Source organism: Sciurus carolinensis, chromosome 8 (assembly GCF_902686445.1).
Source record: "Sciurus carolinensis chromosome 8, mSciCar1.2, whole genome shotgun sequence".
NCBI lineage: Eukaryota > Metazoa > Chordata > Mammalia > Rodentia > Sciuridae > Sciurus > Sciurus carolinensis.
Window position 1 is genome coordinate 107,866,643 of NC_062220.1, and position 13,184 is coordinate 107,879,826.

Genomic DNA, 13,184 nt, shown 5'->3' on the forward strand with positions numbered 1-13,184 from the left:
TGGCCTCTACTCATCTATAAAACTGAGGTTCTATATTCTGAGCTTTTATTTACCCCAGGGTTTATATTCCTTTGAGTAATTGTATATTTTAAAAACTCGTGGGGCTGGGGTTGTGGTTCAGTGGCAGAGCATGCCCTTGCCTAGCATGTGTGAGGAACTGACACAAGTTTTTAAAAAAACTTGCGTATCTGGGAGTGGAGGGGATTTCCCAGAATTTTGCTGCGTAAATTAATAATTTGATAAATCATTACTTGTAGCTTATAAGCAAATGATACAATTTCTCATCTAATTTGCCTACAAAAACGTCTCATAGGCAATGCTTCATTTGAAACATAGGCAGTACATTAACTAAATATAAGTCCACATATTTGTAATTTAGCTAGAAGCTTCTTTCCTTTTTCCAAATGAAATTTTATCACCTTTTATAAATTATCATGACTGTTAATACTTGCTCTCTTGCTGTCTGCATCTTCGTGGTTGCCTGTCAGTGTGCGTGCACCGAGGGAAAAGAGGGGAGCTGGTTACTGTACCAGTCGTGTGTTTCTATAGAATGTCAGAGGTTACCAAATAATATCATAAGCTTATTTAGCATAGTAGAATTCACACCCAGAGTTTTCATTTTTATCTTCACTACAACCCTATGAACTAGGCCAAAATCATGTTTTTAACTTCCTTTTACACTTAGGGTTAGAGTTTTTAAGGCGTGGCCCATTTCATTTCCCATGAGTCTTCCAAACTGCTGAAACCAGAACTGTATTCCAGGTTCACAGCCTCCTTGTTACCACGTGCTCGTGTTTAGTGATGCGTTGATTTGATTTAGCATCTTATTTTCTAAATGTTTTGTCATCTTTATATGATCTTGTATGTGAATGGCAAGTGCGTTGAAAGTCAACATGGAAAATGAATTTGCCATCATGAAGGTTTTCATGAAGCCATAAATTTTCCTCCTGGAGATCTTCCAGCTGTAAAAGAATCCAAGGGTTCCTGGGTACAGAGGCTCACCTGAGGGATTAATGTCTCAGCAATGGTGACTCACACTGGGGGGCTTTTAGGCAAATCAGATGATCTCTTAAAAACCATCCCTGAGTTAAGTGGAGGCAAGGCTGAATTAAGACAGAGCTCTTGGAGGGCATGTGAATATATCCAACTTTGCTCCTTCCAGTTCTGCCTTTTTGCTTGATGCCCCTGGCACACCGAGACAGGTTTTTTATCCTCCCGTTTCTCCATGTGGTTTCTTCTGCATAGGGAGTTCCTATTGATCATTCTAACTCATGGTATTTTAGAATCATGACCCCTACTGTTTTCATTACTCCTTTTTACCCTCATGGAGGAAAAAATAAAAGTACTAAGATCACAAGGTCAGGGACACTGGAGAGCTGGCATTTCAGTGCAGAAACTTAAGACAGTTGTAAGTTTTAAGAAGCACATTTATTATTATGAGCATTCTCCGCAGGCTGTAGTTGTTACTGTTCCCTAACAGGTGGATTACTTAAATTTTTAAATGAGTAACTGAGAGATGTTAGCATGAATTGGGCAAAAAGTGTGACATTCCTTCATTGGCTAAGTCATGATCCTTTATCGTCATCCCTTGTCTCTTGTGTGCTATAGCACTTACACGGGCCCAGAGGGTCATGAAAGACACCAAGTTTGTAGGGAAGATAATATAAAAAGTCCAAAGGATTGTTTCTCAGCCTCCACCCCCATTCCAGAGTAATGACACATGGTAACCCAGAGATATAAGTGCATGCCTGGCTGGGCTTGTACAGTTTAAGTCATGGGCTGGCTTCTTAGGCCAGGGAATCCGCTGTTGTCATTGTGAAGATCCTTTAGGGGGTCTTTAAAAAGGAAAGCAGCCAGGGACTATGAGGGTCTACCTGCCCCACCCTGCAGTGTCCCTACTTTATATAGACCTGTTTTATATATCAAAGTTCTGTATGAGATTATGGTGCTATTCTTACCAAAAAAAAAAAAAAAAAAAAAAAAAAGAAAGTCCTTTTACCACCTCCCTAAAGTCCTCAGAGTTTGAAAACCATTATTTTAGGCCACCATCTTATGAAAGTAAAAGTAGTCAGATGGTTCATATACCTCCCACATTCTCCTATTCAGAGTTTTTTCTTCATTTATGAAAGAGGTGAAGAAAACAACACGAGGACATTGAGCTTTGTTTACTTTTAAGGTCTTCTGTTCAGGGCAAAGAAAATAGTACTGACTCAGTGCACACGTCCAGGGCTTTCACGAAACATGAGTGCTTCCAATCAATTTATCTCTGGCCTTTTGTTTTGCCTTGGGAAATTCTTCTAATCCTACTCCATCTTTAACTATTCATCTTGTATTGGCTCTCCAAATATACCCAATAATGCTCTTTCTGAAAATATGCCAATTGCACTAATTACAGCTAAGCTGGAATATTAAATTGTAATGTCTGTTTCCTAGAGAATGCAGTACTATTCCCCAAAGCATATCCTTGGTGCCTGTGCAGGTTCTATTTTAAAGATTCCAGTAAAGGTCATTTCATATATTGGGGATGATTTTACTGGTCTTGTCAGTCCCCTAAAATTAATTCTTATGGGAGTTTTACTCAAACCTACAAAGAAATTCTACACCATACCTAGTCACGTTTTCTAGACATTTTAACATTCAATTTGTCATTTACATGCTCTTATGAAAGTCTGGGTTTGTCTATGTGGGAAGCTTCTATTGTCTATAAAGCCTGGTGGCCAGCTCAGCCAGCATACAACCCTGGTCTATTGTTCTTCTATTGGACGTCCTTTAGGATATTTGTCCAAACTGGTCTTCTAAAAGCAGCTGTACTAGGTTAGTTTGCATCCTCTTTGGTCCTTGCCTGCTATATCTTGTGTATAATCTATGCCTTATAACTTCAGTTTAAGTTAGTTCTGAAATGAATTTTCAACCCTCATGGGAAGAGAGCATTTTTTTTTTTTTTACCAGTTATGGCTTCCCAGTATTGGCTTCCTCAGAATGGGAAAGAGTTCCTCATTTCTAGAGGCTCTGGCTAAACTTAATTCTAATCAAAATAAAAGAAGCCATCCTATAAAACCCAATTTCACTTGGCAAATCATACTTTGTGAAGTCTTTATATTTGTGTGGGTTATATTTTATTCCTATTTCAAAGTGAAGTTTTATTGACAGACTGTTTTTGTATGTAGGGAGGGACTTGTTTCTCCAGTAGGCATAGAACCCTCCCATCCCTCTTTGGGCATCTCCTGCCCACCAGGTTAAGTTGAGTTGGGCAGCTGGCAAAAGAGTTCCTAGCTCCTGAGAAGAAAGTAAACGAGTCCAGCATGCATAGGTCTGAGCAGAATGCCCAGCGTGAGGGTGGGTGGGGCAGGGAATGAATGGGAACCACTTTATGGGGGAAAGCTTTGTCAAAACATGCAAAGAACTTTAAAAAAATGTAGATGCCTTTGGACTCAGTCAGAAAAACCTCTGGAGATTTATACAGTGGAGATCAGAAAAGAACATACAAAACCTGGTTAGTAGGGTATTCATCAGTGTTGTTTAATAATCAAAAGAATGGGAAGCAATAGAGCAATAAGTTAGAAAAAGGATTTAAGTAAATCCTCAAGTACCCATTATATACAAGACTATAGAACTATGGCCCTGGCATGGAAATGTGTCTAAGACCTAGTTCATTTTGAAGAAACAAAATATATCACCTCATATGTGTATTTATATATACATACATACCCATTCTGTAACTTTAATAGTGAAAATCTCAGGGGATTCTATTTTTTTTTCCTTTTTTCATCTTTGTTCTGTCCTGTTTGTTTTGTGTTTTAGTTGGGGGGGTGTGGAAAAAATAATATTCTTTTTTTTTTTTTTTTTTTGTGCAATACTGGGGATCAAACTCAGGGCCTTGTGCTTGCGAGGCAAGCACTCTACCAGCTGAGCTATCTCCCCAGCCCAACATTCTTGTTTTGAAAGAAAAAAGTATAAAGAAACACTTAGTAGATTCAGTTACCACCTCCTTAGCCAACGCCTTAAGCCACCACAGGGAAGCCCAGGCACACTGCTGGTAACAACTGCCAGAAACTCAAGCTCCTACTTATTTCCTCAGGGAAGGAGAGTCCCCCAGTAAGTGACACTCCAGATGATGGTGACGAGCCCATGCCTGTCCCTGAAGACCTTTCTACCACCTCTGGAGGACAGCAGAATTCCAAGAATGAAAGAGGAGTGGGTAAGTTGGGTCCTCTTGGCATCCTGCGGGCTGTTGCCTGCTCTGCTTCTGTGAAACTTCTGTCTCTCTATGTCCTTCTAAGACAGTGATTAGGAGACATGAGTCTTTTTCTCCACTGTTTTCCCTCAGCCATTATGTTAAATGTATATGGTGCAGAGATTGGCAGGATAGGATCCTTTGGTATGGACGAGGATAAACCCTCACAGGCCAGCATGGCTAGCAGAGTAGCAGAGGTAAGGGTCATTCACCCTGCCATGGGGTGCATCTCCATCATGCTCCTGTTCTTGAGGCACTTTCAGGAATATCAAATTTTATGGGTTATAGATAGTGAAAATTACAGATTTTATTTGTTATGACAATAAGGCTATTTTTTTTTTCTCCAGACCTTTGGATTAGAAGGAGCCTCCTCTGGCCATTTTATTTTATCCTTCTAATCTCTAGTTCTTGAGGTGGCATATTTAACCAGAAATAGAAAGTGACATTTGAGAATATTTTAATATTAAAGGAAAAATCTAGATTATCTAAGTTAGAAAACATTTACATACATTTTCCATAAAGGGATGGGATGGAATCATCTGAAATCACTCCACTGGTTAACTTATACATACTACTATTCATGTTAGTAAACTTTGTCCCCCTTTCTTATTATAAGAAACCAGAGGCCCAGAGAAATTCGGTGAACTCACCAACATCAAATGGTAGAGTCAGAATTAAACTCAATATCTGACTCAAAGACTAGTTTTCACTCTACTATACTGTGTTCTCATGAGCTAATGAGTCATTAGTTCCTTGGAGTGGTAATTTTTCTTTTTTTAAAAAAGATAAAACTGTGATATAAGAACACCTATTTATACAAAAGGATATCATGAGGGTACAATGGTACAGAAGTCAGGGAGACAGATGAATGTGTCTCAGCTCCATAAGCCCTCACTGTCTTCCTATAGGACATCCTGATGCAACAACTGAGAAACTTCATGTATGTTTTTATGTGTCCTAGAAACAAAGTTGACTTTGTGTATAATGATTTTCTTTTAATTTAACTGTCCATTCTGTCACAGACAAATAAGGATAGTGGCTAAAATCATTTGGTGTAGATGAATACAGAGAATGAGACATTTATAAATTCTTTTTTCCCCATTAGTAAATGGCTACTCTATGTGGGAAGGTAGGTGGGAAGAGAAATTTAACACCTATCATTTCTCCGTTCTGTGCAAAACAGCTACATACATCATTTCAGAGTTGCCCCAAGTTGAGACTCAAATGATCACACTTTATTTTAATGGATGTACTTATTTTTAAGATTGCTGTTGGTTTACTGTAAGTGATGCTGGTGTGACCGTAGACTTTCAAAACACATTTACATAAGTTGAAAGGTTAATTTAAATAAAAACATTAAGACAGTGATGGTACATATACATGGTAAAAATTTGCATAAGTGACACATGAATAAGTAATGTGGGGGTATCCCAGGGTTCCCTCATTTGTTTAGTCCCTGAAGCACCAGTGCAATAGTGTTCTTCCCACTTAATATGGGCACAAATGGAGATGCTCATAACCTGCTGGAGATGCTCATATAGCAAAGCAAGGGCCTCAGGGACCAGGAACCAAAATTATCCATTGACCACGTAATGCACTGTGAGTCCAGGCACTGGATTAGGAGCTGGCTCTGGGTCCTTGTGGAGAAAGCAGTGGACTCACCCTGAAATCCCTGTAGCTATTTGTGGAGCCTCGGTGATTGCCCTCCCAGCCCTCATGGCATTGGCATCCATTGGGGAACTGAAAGTCAGTCTAATTCCTGGAGAGTAGAGAAGAGCATGCAGGTCACTTGGTATAGATAAATAAGTCATTGTTATAAATGCCTGCAAAATAACCTGGTGATGTCTTCCCTTATGAACTTTCAACTGTGGGGAATTGCTTCTGGATGAGGATCTCCCTGCCTTGGTTGGTACCGCTGGCTGACTGCCAGGAGGGTGTTCTCTTCATTCAGAGTCCAGTGCTCAGTCCTAGGTGTACCTAGTGCAAGCATTTTCTTGGACTTAGGGTGGGCTCCTCGTTACCTGGGGGCTCATCTTGCTACCTCTTGTCATGTGCGACTTGATTTTTAGGCCACTTTTCCTTTCAGGCTGAAGTTTAGAAAGCAGGAATTTCAGAGTTGTGAGATTTAAAAACCCACGAAAACCTCTTTGTGGGGTGAGACAGTAGCAGTTGATATCCCTCTATGGACAGGCAGGAAGAGGTGTTTGATGTGGGCCCAGGAACACCTGGAGAGTGAAGGTTCTCGTGGGTCACTGGAGGTCAAGGAGTGATTGTTGAGAGCCTGGAAGCAAAGGCAGCAAAAGCCCAGATGTCACATCAAGCACTAGACAGGAGAGGTGTGAGGACAGGAAGTCGGAGTGAGAGGACCCAGAAGATCCAACCTAGATACAGACGTCAGGAGAAGCCACTCTATAGGTGACCACAGTTAGAGGCTGTCCTGTGTGATTCTTGAAGGAAATGAGCTAGCTTTAGTACATGGTGCTAAGTTGTTTGTTAAGGTAATTTGTAGTGTGTAGCATTAAACACAAGGTGTATGTAGGTAGCATTTGGAAACAATATGAAAAGTTAGAGAAAATTCATAGATTAAAGGAAATATATTTGAGGCTATATTTTATCAAATTATTCCATGGGAGTGAGTCATTAGAACAAAGGCATATAAAACAGACCCAGGAAACTAGAAGGAACCCCTCACTGAGACAAAAGTGTAAGGTAGGCAATAGGAGGGGTTATATGAAAGGAGTGCTGGCCTGACGGGGGATGTATCTTAGAGGGGACAAGTCCAAAATCCTTCTCCCTGACCTTGTGCCTCAGGACAGAGTTTTTCCTCTCTGAGCCTCAGTTTTGGTTGTTTTTTGTTTGTTTGTTTTTGTTTTTTGGTGCCTGGGATTGAACCCAGGGATTCTCAGCCACTGAGCCACATCCTCAGCCCTTTGTATATATTTTCTATTTTAAGACAGTTCTCCCTAAGTTGCTGAGGCTGACTTTGAACTTGAAATCCTTCTGCCTCAGCCTCCTGAGCTGCTGAGATTACAGGTGTGTACCACCACTCCGGCTCAGTTTCTTTATTTTAAGGAGCAATGGCAACTAAACATGTGTCCCAGAATGATTTCATAGGTTACATGAAAAATCTGTAGACATGCTTTGCCAAAGGCAGTATAGCAAAAACATAAAGTTAAAAGAACAGAAAAAGGTCAGAAAGGATGCAGCTTTTGCAGAGCAGAAATCTTATAGATTTATAAGAAGGGTGGAGGGGCCTGTTGTAGCTTCAGTTGAGAAAAGGGAAAGAGAACTGATAACTTTGCAGCACCAAGGAGAGAAGAGAAATTTATTAGTTTAGAAAATTGATCCATGACATATGTAAAGTGAAAGCAACCAGAAGAGAAAGGAGGAATGAATTAAGGAAGGAGTACAGGATAGATGAAGGGTGCTGGCCATGAGATCCAGGCTAACATCAAGGAGTATCAGTGAGATGCTAAAAGATGGGAATATACTTGGTCATAGTGGATGGCAAGGGTGTCTTTTTTTAGGAAGAGGCAAGGAATGCTTTTGTAAAGCTATGAGTCTTTATTGCCAGAAGCTTCATTCAGGTTTAGAAGAATCTAATCTCAATAAGAATAGACCCTAATGATAAAGAAATTGGTGGGAAATGGTAGAAATCAACCTCCTGCTGAGGAGGTGGGAGGTTATACTGGTTGGTGGTTGTTCCCAGGACAAGAAGAAAAGAGCATCACACCTCATTGCTTCACCTAGGAGTGCAGTGACACTCTAGGTCCATGTATAAATATGGGAAACCAGGTGATGGCCATAAGTCAGAGCAAGATGCAAGCCCATAGTTGGCCACCATTTTCTTCCAGGTCTGAATAAGAGGAAATAACGGATTTGAAGTGCAACTTGAAGAATTTGAGTTAGACTCAAAAAAGAACTTCTGGCAAGGACAGATTTAGTCATCAGAACATCTACTTAATGAGACTAGCTTTTTCTTCTGAAGTGGTCTCTTTAAAAATGAGAAAACTCTCAGCTCTCTGAAGTGGTTGTGTCTGAAACAGTTTGAAGCCGAGGAAGCACTCAGTGACCTCTTAAGGCAACCCCAAATTTACTCAATCAACCAGAGCACCAATGTTAGAGAAGTGAGAAACGGATTGAGATTTACTCTGAGAGCAACAAGGAGCTCTTAAGAAACTTTTCTTTAGGACTTATGTCAGGATTGATATCTAGAGAGCAGATGGGCGTTTTGTATTTAAAAAACTAAAGATGTGATTTTCTTCATTTACTCAATCGTATTTCCATATCTTTGTTACACCTTGAATTTTTGCCTTTTTTTCCTTCTCCATGTTTCCATGTCCTTGAATTCTCTTGACAAGTACCCAGGATGCCCTTCTGACTGGGAGAACTGGGAACTGTGCCACAGGACTGACCATGCAGGAGGAGGACTCCCGAGCCCCACTCTTCCTGCCCCTGAGTGCAGAGTGGGGGCGAGAGGTTTGGTAGGCTGCAGCTAAGGGAAAAGGAAAGGCCAGAGGACAGAGAACAGAGATTTGAGGCTAAAAACAGGATGACCACCCCTGAGGAGGATGCCATGCAAATTTAGGGTTTAGAGTAGAATCCAAGGAAAAAATTTAGGGGCAGAAGCACAGCAATGCTCTAAGGCTGAATTAAAACCATGATTTAAGGGTGATGGGCATGGAGCTCAGTTAACCAAAGAATTGAGACAATATGGCTTCAGTGCAGCTTACCAGATGCTTGGCACATGGACTGATCATCTGGATAGTCTTGTACAGGACTTGCTCCTAGGCAGAAGGAAATATGAGTCAGAATGTAGAGAGAGAATATATTTCTGCATATTTCCTTCACGTTCTAGAATGTTCTCCTTTGGTTCTCTGCACCTGAGTGGCCTCCCAGAGTGGTGAGGAGTTGACCCTTATTTCCTCAGTGGTTCATGGCAGGACAGGTTCATGGCAGGACAGGTTCACTGCAGGACAGGTTCATGGCACTGTAGCTCACAGCTCACAGCTTGATGTTCAGAGGTGTGTGGCTCTGAGACAGAAGCTGTATCAGCACAACTTTGGTTCATCATGTTAAATACTCCGACCAGGGTTTGATTCATCCTAGCAAAACTGAAAAACAAAAACATAAACAAAAGTGGGGGAAAAAATCCAGATCTACCCCCCAAGAATCCAGGAAAAAATGAGTGTGTATGAAATCATAAATCTTCCTTTTTAAAAATCTTCTCTTGAAGTCAAAAAGCCCTCAACTAAGCCAGGTCTCAATTTCAGGTCTGAAGTGGGAACTGGAGGATTTCTATGTTTTTAATTCATTGTCTGGTACCAAATCTGTCCTTCATATTAAAGTTTAAGGCAGGAAACCAGAGCAGTGCTGGAGGTGACACTCCTCTCCAGGATGGCAGAGAGAAGAGGGGCTGGAGACAGTTTTTCACCATGGGAAGAGAGCAGCAGGCTCTGGTCTCACTGGAAATTGGGCAGCAGGGTTTTGAGTACGGATGTGAGCCTGCTTATCTAATCGGCAGCTAGAGGAAGTTGTTTTTATCTGTGAAATGCATCTCTTCTGAACCGATAAACCCAATTTTAGCTAGGGAGAAATATTATCTAGCAGAATCTGAGCAGTAGCTGCAACAGAGCTCAAGCATGTTCAAACAAGTGGCAAGCAGGGGACTGTTTGCCCACCCCAGGTGGTTGTTTGCTGTTTTTTTTCCTTTCTTCTTTGAGGGATAACTAAAAGCAAGTTATTGGATGCCCATTCACCTTCCTTGTGTTAGTTCCTTGCCCCTCTTCAGAGTTGAGTGATTGTGCTGTGGTTCTAATGGGGCAAATTTAAAAACCATATTATTCAGCTTGCAATGTACTACCTCTGTCTTGGGCATACCTTGTGAAGACATCAAGTATTGCTGCCGTGGACATTTCCACCCAGTTGGCAGGTCTTCCTCATTCATAAATTGCCCAAAACTTTAAATAACAGCTATAGGAAAATTATCCTCCCACCCTCTAGGTCTTTCCATATCTGGCCAGAGAGGCTATTCTGTGACAGATGCTTTCCTTCCCACTTCAAAATAAATTTTAAAATCACAAACTTTCTGTCTTGCCTTTTGGTTTTTTATTACTCCTAATTTTTCAGTCAGTGCAAAAGGTTTGGGAGTCATGAGGATCTTCACAGAACTCACTAATAGTTTTGGTACACTAAAACTTAGATTTTTATACTGCATCAGTTACCATCTTATGCTAGGTTTTGGTGTAGACAGGTGAGACCAAGCAGCGAGGTTTAAGAATGTTCCTTGGCGAGAACTAAAACTGATGTGTGTGTGTACGTCTCCATGTGTATTTATATTAATGTATGCATGGGGTACATGTGTTCATGTGTGTATATGTGATGGATGTATGTGGATATCCACATTAGTATTTGGTATGTGTCTGTAGCATGTGTAGTATATAGTGTATATAGGTTGTGTGTATGCGGTATGTTGTGGTCTGTGTGTGGTGTGTATGCATGGGTAGTGTTTGGAGTGTGTGTGCATAAGGCATATGTGTGTATATGGTGTGTAGTATGTATGTAGTGTGTTGTACATGTATGTGGCATGTATGTGAATATCTGGTATGTAGTGTGTGGTGTGTATGTATATGTGGGATGTGTGCTGTGTCTGTGTATGTGGGGGTGTGGCATGTGTGTGTGTGGTGTGTATGTGTGTATGTATGTGTGGTGTGTGTGGTGTGTATGTGTATATGGTGTGTGGTGTGTGTAGTGTGTGTATATATTTGTGGGGGGTGTAGCATGCATATGTGTTGGTATGTATGTGTGTATGGTGTGGTATATATATGGGAAGGATGTGGTATATATATGTTTGGTGTGTGTGTGTGTGTGTGTGTGTGTATGTGCGTGTTGTACTTGTTAAGAGACCACAGCTCTTCTCTTGAAGGAGCTCACTCTCTGCCTGGGAGCTTTGCAGATAGTCAGGGCCCCTGGCTTTGGCTGTCCTAGCTCATTAGTCCTGGCAGTGACTTTGTGTCCTATTTGTACCTGTGAGGGCTGGGGAGTCACCTTGACTCTGGCCATGATATGTGTAAGGTATGCCCTGGGATATAGGGTGTAGCATAATGTAGATGGTCATTCTGGCTGCCAATGTTGACCTTGTTCCTGTTTTTGTCATGGTGTGCTCCCTGTCCTCTGGAACTGGATGGATGTGTGCCCAAGCAGGTGACTTGGGGCAGAAATACTGACACACTGAGCCTGATATGAAACCTGAGGTCCCTAGTCAGAGTACACAGAGGGCAGCAGCACTCAGACTGGCAGGACCCTGAGGTTCCTTGAAAAAACTCTATAAGCTTCACATCTGGACCTGCTCCTGGAACCACTGGGATACCAGGCCCTGCCTGGCCCTGGCAGAGAAGGGGGCAGGGTGAGTGTGCTGATGGAGGGACATGCAGAGAACACAGGCTCACACTTTGAGCTAGCCCTTTCCTGCACATAAAAGGCCAACTGTGTCCCCACTTCCTTGTATTAGAGTTTAGTGACCACAAAGCCCTGAAAGTTCTCCAGTGTTTGACTCAAAACAGAGTTCCTGCTGAGTGAGGTGCTGCCCTTGCCCCCTTCCACTCTCTTCCCTGCTGAATTCACTTTAGGATTTATGGAGATACTGTTTAGGTCAGCTTTGTGCTTTGAATATTAGTTTTCTTTGACCCTCAAGAAATGAGTGAATTCCAGTCTATCACAGAATATTTTATGAGCCTTTTGCTGTGCCAGACAGATGAACACGTCCTTTAGACCAGCAATTAAAGACTGGAGACTGCAGCCGTGCAACCATAATGCAAAACCAAACTCACAAGAATTTTAGAGTGTTTTCTTCAGGAATGTGGCCTGGGAGGTGGGCCGAATGTGGGATGAAGGAGTGGAGAAAACTGAAGTTCAAACAGGGGCATGAAAGTGAATTATATTTTGACTTCAGGAAGATTGGGGGAAAGATAGAAGATTGGGGGAAAGATAGAAGGAACCAAAGTGGACAAAGGAGTAGAGGTGCAAAAGGGTTCCTCACTGGGTGTGAGGAATAGTGTGCAGACAGGGACCCTCCAAATATTTTGATATGGGAAATAACCCCAGCAGATCTCTGTGTTGGAAAGATCCCCCTTGTGATAAGCAACAGTGTGAGACCAGTAAGGTCTTCAGTCCCAAGGAGCAGTGATTTTACCCTGCACCAGTGGGTAGTGATGGGAGAGAAAGAGCATGGGTAGAGCTGTTTTCTCTCAGATGTGGCCCTGGTATTGGTCCCCTCACTGGATATGGGTCCATGGGCAGAGTGGACATAACTTCTACCATGTCAACTTGGGCAACAGTGGTTCTACTGAGCAAAATAGAGAGTAATTGTGGAGTGGGGATGAAGGTGAGATCCAGTGATGGTTCCTAGCCAAGGAACTGTGTGGAATGCAGGGAGGTAAAGGCAAAGGTAGTTCCAGAGGGACAATGGAACCATCAGGAACACCAAAGGCCTTGGGGAAGGCTTATCTTTAACTATCTAGAAGAGAAAGCAAAGAAGGAGACAGAAAAAGTTATTTTATTCAGGGTAATTTTATAGAAAGAATTATGGCATGAAATCCACAGTAAAGAGATTTCAAGGAAGGTGAGAAGAATCAAAAGGTGAGCTGCAGGTGCCCTCTAACGAGGCCTTGGGAGGTTGTCATTGGTGCATTTCCTAAAAGTAGCTCATCAGGGTGCAGACAGAAGCCAAACTGCCAAGGAGAGTGGACAGGTGAGTAGGTAAGGAATAGGAGGACAACATCTGTGGGTCATGGAGAGAAGAGAAACAGAGGGAGGAAAAGAAGGAAGATTGTAGGGGATTGCAGGATAGAGGAGATTATAGGACTGGGGGTGATATTTATAGGTTGATGTTTTGAGAGGAAAATATTTAAATCTATTTGAAGCCCAATAGGAAAGAACTAACAAGAGAAGA

At 41.8% G+C, this 13,184-nt stretch overlaps 1 protein-coding gene across 19 annotated transcripts in view; it reads left to right on the forward strand.

Moving 5' to 3' along the window:
- Ikzf1 (IKAROS family zinc finger 1) overlaps positions 1 to 13,184 on the forward strand; it is a 95,258-nt gene that overhangs the window by 16,828 nt on the left and 65,246 nt on the right. For all 19 annotated transcript variants that reach the window (XM_047562008.1, XM_047562001.1, XM_047562009.1 and 16 more), the window contains one exon: positions 4,079 to 4,198. In XM_047562008.1, coding sequence (XP_047417964.1) covers positions 4,079 to 4,198 — 120 coding nt within the window. The remainder of the gene's footprint in view (positions 1 to 4,078; positions 4,199 to 13,184) is intronic.